Source organism: Vicia villosa, linkage group LG5 (genome assembly GCF_029867415.1).
Source record: "Vicia villosa cultivar HV-30 ecotype Madison, WI linkage group LG5, Vvil1.0, whole genome shotgun sequence".
NCBI lineage: Eukaryota > Viridiplantae > Streptophyta > Magnoliopsida > Fabales > Fabaceae > Vicia > Vicia villosa.
This window is the reverse complement of record NC_081184.1, coordinates 105,047,959-105,057,800: the sequence shown is the minus strand read 5'-3', so window position 1 is coordinate 105,057,800 and position 9,842 is coordinate 105,047,959. Positions and strand designations below refer to the sequence as shown.

Genomic DNA, 9,842 nt, shown 5'->3' with positions numbered 1-9,842 from the left:
AAAATTCCACAAACATCAACATACACCAACAATTCACACTTATACCACTACACCCAAAATACATAACAACAAGCATTCTATTTCATCAAGCTTCAACAACAAACACTTCACATTTCTCTCACACACACAACACACACCACAACATGACCAAGATTCATCGTCTGACACTCCGTGGTTTCCTCCAAGTCTTCCAATTCAAGAACTATGTTGTGGCAAACATCAACCAGAACCTCTCCCTTGAATAGATGAAGATTCAAAGGTACAAACATCCTTTGCTATATAAAAAAAAATAGTGTTTTCATAAAAATAAGTTTTAAATTGTGAGGGCATTTAGGATTTTTTATTTTAGAGGCATATGCTTATTCAATCAAGGTCTCATAATTTATTGTTATTAATATCACATTTTTACATACACTCCTATAATCAATTATTAGACTATTTACAATGGTTTCCAAATTCAACACCCTACTTTTTCACTTTTTATACTCCACATCATCTTCTCTCTCTTCCACCTAATAATTCAACACACATTCAACTTTTACTCACTACAATAGTTTTGTTTAATAAAATTCAACACCCTACTTTACCACCATTCACAACACACTAAAAATTCAAATAATCACAACAACCAATAGGATTTTGCAAAATATTGTATGTGGCCCCCACTCTCATTCATTCAACATGTTGAATTCTTTCAACACAAAGTAATCCACATCATATTAAACAAGCTATTAAACATACCATTGCATGAATTCAACAGTTGAAAAAAATTTTCAACACCCCCATTGTACATAGTCTTATTAAATTTCACATTTTCAGATACGGTTTTGGGTTAGTCTACACAAGTTTCTTGCAATGGTACTATCCTACTATTTGAGAGCGAACACAACCGCGAGAAAGAAAGAGCGCAACAAAAATATCTAACTACTTTTGCAATATCGTTGACCGGTAACCGAATCAGCAGGTCTTACACCATGAGAGAGAAAAATGTTTATATATTCCTTTCCCTCTTAAAAAGCCTCACAAAGCAAAACTCTCTCTCTCTCTCTCATGGAATCCATCACTTGGTGATGCTTTCACTCTCTCCGGCGACGATAAACTCATCGCCGAACAAATGAGTTATGTTTCTTCCTTCTCAACTTCGTTCTGTGAGTTTCTTCCTCCGCAACTGTTTTTTTCCGGCGGCCGGACGTTAACTGAACCGCGTCGTGATTCTGTTTTATCTTCGTTTTGATTTTTGGTTCTCTCTATCTAACGAATTTTTCAACTGTTTCGCTTACATTACCTTTTTCCGATCGGATTGTTGATCCGTTGTCACCGTCAGATTCATCATCACCGGCGACGTTGAAAGTTAGTTCATCTTGTTTCAACTCAAATTTAACTAACTTCAATAATAAATATTAATAAAATAAGAATAGGAAGAAAATTAAAGAGTTCAGTTAAGTTGAAGATAAAGCATTATGTTAGATCTTAATCTATATGATGCGAACTCGGCCGATTCGACTCAGAACGCCGACTCGCCGATGATTTCGGAGAAGTTTCAACAAACTTCATGGAATCAAATGATGGAATCAGGAACATCGAATTCCTCCATCGTCAATGCGGACGCGGACGTGGACGGTTCAAGCAACAACGCAGGTGAGGAGGACTCGTGCTCCACGCGCGTGAATGACGTGTTCACCATCAGTTTCGATATTCTTAAAATGGAAGGTTCAAACGACGTCGTAACGAAGGAGTTTTTCCCTGTGACTGGAGGAGGTGAAGGTTTGTCTAATAATTGGAAGTTGCAAACTACGTCGTCGTTTCCGATTAGGAATGGTTCGGTTGATCTATCGTTTGATCAGAGAGAAGAGATGAAGTTTGTTCAGCCTCCACAACAACAAGCTAAAAAGAGTAGGAGAGGACCAAGGTCTCGAAGCTCGCAATACAGAGGAGTCACGTTTTACAGAAGGACTGGAAGATGGGAATCGCATATCTGGTTCGTAAATTCGTAGTTATATAAAATTAGTTTTGATTTTATTTTTGTTGAATTCGCCTCTATAATTTATAATTCATATATATATATGGAGTTTGATTTTGGTAGTTTATGAGTGAATTGAATTGCATCTGACACGTTTTTATGATTGTATTTTTCTAATTATTCTTCTGTGTAGGGATTGCGGGAAACAAGTTTATTTAGGTATGGGTTATTAATTTATGAATTTAATATATTCTATGAATTGCTATTTTAGGAATTGTTTAATTTTTGATGAAATTGGTGTTGATTTTTGTAGGTGGATTTGACACAGCTCATGCTGCTGCTAGGTAAATCGTTGAGTCTATTTCATTTTTTTTGCTATTTCATTTTTTTAATTGTTGAGTTGACTTGGCATTTTCAATTTCAGAGCCTATGATCGAGCTGCTATTAAGTTCAGAGGAGTTGGTGCCGACATAAATTTCAATCTGAATGATTATGATGATGATCTTAAACAGGTTAGAGAATTCTCAAGTAGTTGATGAATTTAAAACTTGATAGATTGTTTGATGTAATTTTTCAACATTTTCTTACTTAGACGAAGAATTTATCGAAAGAGGAGTTTGTGCATATACTTCGTCGTCAAAGTACTGGTTTCTCAAGAGGAAGTTCAAAATACAGAGGAGTAACACTTCACAAGTGTGGCCGTTGGGAAGCTCGAATGGGACAATACCTTGGCAAAAAGTAAGGACCTATTTTTAATTCAACTCAAGTAGTATAATATGATTATGAGATATTAGGAATTCTAGTATGTATTGGCCTCCAAAGCAAATCAGTTTCAGCTTTTAGCTCTTAATGTGTCTTTAGGCTCTTTTTCATGTTAGGAGAAACATGTCAAAGATAGTAGTATGATGCATGTTTCTGAGAAACAATTGGCAAAGGTGTTTTGGTTATAGAGGTTGCAATGCTTTCCTGCAGGTATATATATCTTGGGTTATTCGACAGCGAAGTAGAAGCTGCAAGGTGGTTGTCACTGATGAATTATATTATTTGCACTGAATTTATTACCCTGAATTATAAAGCTCATTAGGATTGCATCCAACATGTATCTCCCTTTTGATTTTCTGAAAATCAGGGCATATGACAAAGCAGCTATCCAAAGCAATGGAATGGAAGCAGTGACTAATTTTGAGCCCAGCACATACGAAGGAGAGATGAAATCTGCAGCCATAAATGATGGTAACAAACACTATAGCAAAGATCTTATTTTAATTAAGGAGTGATATTTGGAATATTATTAAAATGTTCTCTTTGTGAAATCTTGTTCGTTTTCAACACAGGCAGCAGTCCAAATCTTGATCTCAATTTGGGCATAGCCAAACCAGCACCGGGTCCCAAAGAAAATTGGGGAAAGTTTCACTTCCCCTCTCTCTCTTACACAAGTTCAAGGGTATATATTTGAGCTTTACATCTACATTTACTTTCGGTTTCTTCTAATTTGTGTGAACAAAGGTTGATAATACACTTTTTACTTGGGAAAAGAGCTCTTGTTGTCTTCATAAGTTCAGTTGTAGCTAGTTACCACCTGTTTTCCTTTGATTCCTTCATATTTGTATAACTTTTCAGTGTTGGTGTTGTTGTATTAATTCTTGGTTTCCTACTGAGTTTTCATAATTGGCTGGGTTCTCTTCTTTTGCAGATGGAAACCAATGTTTCAGGAATCGGTAATTCATCTATAAAAAGGCTATTAGTAACTGAAGAGCGTCACTCTTCACGGAATGACATGCATCCCGGTTTCTTTCCTAATGAGGTGATTTCACTATCTAGTTTTTAGTTTTACAATTGGAGTCGTTTGCTTGAACATCTTAGTAGTATTTGATTAAACCTTCTCAATTGTCCATGTTAGTTAGAGTTCATTAATACACTATCGAATGATTCCCTTTTAAATGATATACTTGATAGTAATAGATGATTTTAAATGTTTAGTGATTATAATGAATTTCATTGAGCAGTCAAGGGAGGTTGTCCATATTATGTTTATATATAAATGTAATAAGTTTAATAACTATAGACTAATATCTTCAACTGATTTTACAAATATGTCTAACTATATTTGGTTATCACATCTTCATATAATTTCTTTAGACTAATTTACATCTTCATATAATTTCTTTAGACTAATTTACGTCTTCATATCATTTTGGTGTATTGAATTGTATTGAAACAAAACTGAATTGGTTCATAAAGTGACTAAAATATGTTGAGTGACCATGCTGGAAATTAATAGACTGGTTCAGTTGAACTGTCTTATTAATAAAATAAGATGAATATGGACTACTGTACTATGGTTTGAGTTTGAAAACAATCCATCACGGCAATCTGATTCTATTGCAGTTGAATTTTCTGCTGCACCATTTTCTTTTTTAGCCTGACGGGTTTGGGCAATGCTATAATATCAAGTATTAAACTGTGATTGTAAAAGATTGCTCAAATATTTTGCAGGAAAGAGCAGATGGTATCAACAAAGATCCTTTAAAAGGACTCCCCATTTGGGCGTGGCAAACTAATGGCCAGGTCACTACTACCCCAGTGGCACGGGTCTCTGCAGCAGCATCATCAGGATTCTCAATTTCAGCTCCCTTTCCATCTACTCCATTATTTCCACCAAGATCTATGAACTCAATTCCCCTGAGTCTCTATTTTACATCGCCCAATGCACCTAACAGCAACACATCTCAATAATATTATCATGTTATGTCCATGCAAGCACCACCCTACCCTATCATGTACCACAGATGGAAAGCAAACCATAAAATGTGTTTGCGATTAAAATTCTTTGTATGATTCAGTGGCCGATTGATGTATAGTGAAACTTGACCACTGAATATCGCCTTTTGCTTAAACCGTTATGCTATTTTCCCAGTGCATTAGTATTACAATAGTGCCAATTTCTTTAAATTAGGATGTTTTGGCTGTTTACATTCCTGAGATTTCCCCGTTAATTTTCCCTGTTTGAAAATTGATGATATTTTGCCTCCAATCTTGAGATATTTTGCCTCCAATCTTGAGATTATAGGGCCCTGATTGTGCGTGGGATTGAGAGGAATGAAAGAGTTTTAAATTTTCCATCCCAAAACCAAACCTTTGCATTCATTATTATTTCACCCAAATTTCTTAGTATAGAGCAGTGCTCAATATATTCCATGATATAAATATAAATTTGAGACTGAAGCTCATTCTCCTTTGGTCAAGAGGTGAATGGGCTCTAGTATATAGTTAAAAGAGAATATTGTTAAAAAACAGTATACTACTAATATTTAAAGTAAGAAATTTAGTTTTTTACTTTATTATCTTCGCCTTCAAACTGTTTTGGCAATTAATTCTGTTACTGGTGACGCTAATACTTATCAATCCATGACTCATTAGATCAGGGTTAAAATTAAGGGGGTAAAAACTGAACTCGGTGATGATTAACGAGCCACCCTATAGTTTGAAAAAGTTGAGAGTTGGCCTTGACGAATGGCAATGCCATTGGCCAATGGGTGGCAGAATTCACATTGCACATTGCACTACTTCTCATGGTAACTGGTAATCGAACAACCTCAGTCAAAGTTGGTACTTGATCACAATTCTATAAAGGAAACAAGCCGTACATGTGAAATTGGATGTTAATGTGTTCATACATGCCACTTGTATTCTGATGTACCATCAGTACAAATGATCAATAATAGAGAAAGAGTTTGTTTCAGGGGGACCCACTGATACATGTGTTAAATGTGCTTGAGGAGAGATGATGATATTGTTAAGCCTCACCGGCAAATAGATAGAAACCGTATGATCCTCTCTAGTTTTAAAAAAATAAAAATTATGTTAATACTCTTCCGAACCTATTTATAAGAAAAAAATTTGTTTTTTAAATATATTGAGTAACTAATCTATTTAGACAATATATAAGTTAGATATATTGTTTTTTTAATAAATCTAAATAGTAAATTTTTTTGTAGGATCAGAGATGAAATATAATTTTGGGCATATAATTCTAATAATGTCGCAAGTTTTTGAAATATGTGTTGTATATGCTTGAAAGTAAAACTTTAGTGATAAATTCTCATTTATCTTCTTTTATGAAATAAATAGCATCTCTTATATCCGAAAATTTGAGCAAATTCATCAGACAACTTGTTAGAACATAATTTTTTTTTGTAAAATATTTTCATTCAAATACTTAGAAAGAGCACACTACAAACATATTGATCAAACATTAACAGGGCTTTCTCCATTAAAGGTAAAAGGTCAACTCTAAAAGATGAAACCAACAAAGAATACACTAGGAATTACATGAGCATAAAGTCAACATTTATATTCTAGTTTTTTTTTTTTTTTTTTTTTTTTTTGGAAAATATTTATATTCTAGTTTTCAATCTATTAATTTCATCTTCCCACTCCTACGGCCATAGACATGTATTCCTATTAAAAGTAAAGTATTTCAACTTAATTTTAATGTAGTAGTAGAGAGTATTAAAAACCAAAACCTACAAACTGTTATTGTCACTACTGTCCTTAGTACATCTCGGTCCACACTCTATCTAAGTAATAATTTGGGACAACTTGTGCCTTGACATATGAGAGATGAGAGGGGGTAGCTTTAACTTATAATCAATCTTCAAAATAAACTATATGATATTTATTTGATTTAAAATTAAATATCAATTAATATCGCAAACTTTATCGGATAAATTATATGATATTTTTTTACACATACAACCAATCAAACCAATCAAAATATTTTAATTTTCTATGTAATTTCAGTTTTTAAAAATTAAAAATAAAATTTATTCTGATGCATGTCTCTCATTGGTTGACAGTGTAAAAATACTTTACACTGTCGGTGAACTTATTTTTTTCCCAAAATATTAATTTTAAGGTACTAAATATCTTTTACACGTACATTCAATTAAATTGGTTAAATAAATATTTATAAAGATGTTTTAAAAAAATAATATTAATGAGTAATTTGAATAGTTACATGTATAGTTTTATTTTACACTTTCCATACAAATTAATCCTTAATAAATTCACTTATAATGTAGCATTTGATGGACAATAATCACATGTATTTATATTTATTTAATTTTTTTACACACACACACACACATATATATATATATATATATATATATATATATATATATATATATATATATATATATATATATATATACACACACATATATATACACATATATATACACACATACATATATATATATATATATATATATATATATATATATATATATATATATATATATATCAAGTGACACCAAGGTGCAAACTTAGTAATATGACACATTTGATAACTCTTCCCCTCATGTTCGTATGATAAAATCTATCATTGAATTGAAAACTATTATCATATAGACCACGCCTGTAAAATTTCACATCAATAAAAAATCATTTAATATGTTAAAGAGGATGATCAAAATTAACGGTTTTCATGAAGTTTTGTAAGATGTTAGTTTTTATGCAAAACGTTGACATGACAGATAGTTTCCGATTGATGTTAAATTTTATAGACGTGATCTATATAATAATAGATTTCAATCCAACGATTAATTTTAGTATACGGACATGGGGTGAAGAGTTATCAGAAGTGTCATGTTATTAAGTTTGACATCTTGAAAAAAGTCAACTACATTATAATACCATTTTTATAAAATTAATTTATAAATTTTTTTAATAAATAAGTAAATGAAATAATGTGATTGGATTATATATAAAATAAACTATTTTTATATTGGGTGACCCAAACTCCAGTTGAGCCACCCGTAGACCGCCCTATTATGTATGTTTGCTCTATCTTGTGGCCCTTTCATGGCACTTCTGGGTTGATAAGATCATAAGTTATTTCCCTTTAGAGCACAGGAAAAATTATCTCAGCCTATAATTCCTCAAGCCTAAGGCATGAGAAGGACCGGGTGATTAAATTGGATGAACAACTGTCTCTCCTTTAAATGAAACTTAAGGGAGGGAATGTAACAAATTTATTTTCTAATAGCTCCTCCAGCTGCTTCTTAAGCTCGTTCAATTCTGATGTGAACATTCGGTACAATGTTGTGGACATAGGTCTAGTACTAGGTAATAAATCTATTGCAAATTAGACTTCACGTTGCGGTGGAAAATCATTAATATCATCATGGAAATTACAGACAACAGGAAAATTCGTGATCAATGCTTCGCTCTCTACCTTCTGAGAAGCTAGCATCATGAGCACTTAAGCATCTTGTTTCACTGATATTTCTATTTGGTCGGCGGATATAAATCTAGTTCATTCCCAAAATAATGTCTAATTGACTTAGGGGTAAACAAATTTAGTCAACTCCAAAATCCTTACCGTAAATGGACAGGGGGAAATTTAGACAGACTAACTATGTGGTTACAAAACCATTGGTTGGAGTCTTAATGACCATATTAAATTCATAGGGGACACTTCTAAATTTATCATGTTAACACAATGATGTGATATGAATGATTTTGTTGCACTTGTATCGATGATAAAAATTAAGGGAACAATGAAACACGTACTTTGAATCAGTTTATTCAATCCTGGGGCTTCAACACCATTAAGAGCAAAAACTTTCCCTTTGGCTTGATCCCGTTGACCGATACCTTGTCCTTTCTTTGGTTTTTGACAATTGGGGTTGATGTGACCCTGCTCCATACAATTGAAACATATTGGAGCTATATCCTTGTAGTTTGAGACACAATGACCTAGCTTTTCACATTTTTCTAACCTCGGAGGAGTAGAAGAACCTCCCCCACTATTCCCATTCCCGGTCACAGCTTTTTTATTTCCTTTGGAACTTGGGGCTGCATAAGGCTTGCCACGATTCTGATTACCAAATTCCTTCTCCTTCACACTCTTATAGTGAGTAGATCTTGCTCTATTGTCTTCATCATAAAACGTGCACTTGCTGACTGTCATACCCCAAAATTTACCCATACTATTTCTCTTATACAAATTCAAATCAATACATAAAGCTCCAAGACATACTCTCCTATGCAAGGCTTTGAAACTAGGGTTTGATTCACTCAAAGGAAAATCAGTGAACCAATGGCTCCAAGGCATCCCATATGGCTCAAAGTATCTTACATTACCTCTATGACAATTATCAATTCTCAGCTTAAAAGATTGATCACTCAAATATTCAAAAAGTCAACAGTCGACTGGGTTGACCTAAAAGTCAACTGTGGGCAAAGTAAAGTCAAAACTCCTGATTTTTTGTCAAGATCCTAATATTGAAGTATCATTCACCATTTGATCAAGTATTGATCATGGTTCATCAAGGAAATATAAAAAATCAACAATTCAGAAAGTTTCTAAATTAGGGTTTGTATAGGAGAAAGTCAACTGAACTTTGACCAGCCATAACTCTCACCTGGAACATCAGAAATTTTCAATCCAAAGCATATTTTGAAGGAAATTTGATTCTCTACAATTTTGTCTCTCACATGCCAAGTCCAAAAATGCTTCATTTGATAGATATGGACCAAAACATTATAGGTCCTTTTCAAAAGTCAACAAAAAGACACTTTTTTCAAAAGGACACACAAGGAGCATGAAAAATCGTTTTGATATGTGACAAAAGGCATTGGTTAGAGGACTCTCTAAGGTTTCTAAAAAGTCCTAGAACACTTCCATACCTCAAAAATTGAGGGAGATATGCCTTGTCAAAGTTGGGTCATTTTGGAGGGAAAATGTGAAGAAAACTTGAAACTTTTTGCAAATGGGCCCATATTTTTGAGATCCAAACTTCTTCCTTATGATATTAGGGGCCCATAAATCATTGGCCACGAATTTATTTGGTTTAAATTAATTTTATAGAAT

General features: G+C 33.2%; 1 protein-coding gene across 2 annotated transcripts; it reads left to right on the top strand.

Annotated features, from left to right (window-relative positions):
- Positions 1-1,019: 1,019 nt before the first annotated feature.
- LOC131601936 (ethylene-responsive transcription factor RAP2-7-like) lies at positions 1,020-4,973 on the top strand. 2 transcript variants are annotated; one of them, XM_058873868.1, is made up of 10 exons: positions 1,020-1,978; positions 2,154-2,179; positions 2,274-2,304; positions 2,385-2,472; positions 2,553-2,698; positions 2,933-2,977; positions 3,090-3,193; positions 3,295-3,404; positions 3,654-3,764; positions 4,457-4,973. In XM_058873868.1, the coding sequence occupies exons 1-10, from the start codon at positions 1,461-1,463 to the stop codon at positions 4,694-4,696; spliced, it is 1,419 nt and encodes a 472-aa protein (XP_058729851.1). In that variant the 5' UTR covers positions 1,020-1,460; the 3' UTR covers positions 4,697-4,973. The 2 variants fall into 2 exon arrangements, with proteins under 2 accessions (XP_058729851.1, XP_058729852.1); XM_058873869.1 differs by lacking the exon at positions 2,933-2,977 and having other exon boundaries at positions 1,021-1,978.
- Positions 4,974-9,842: the final 4,869 nt, after the last annotated feature.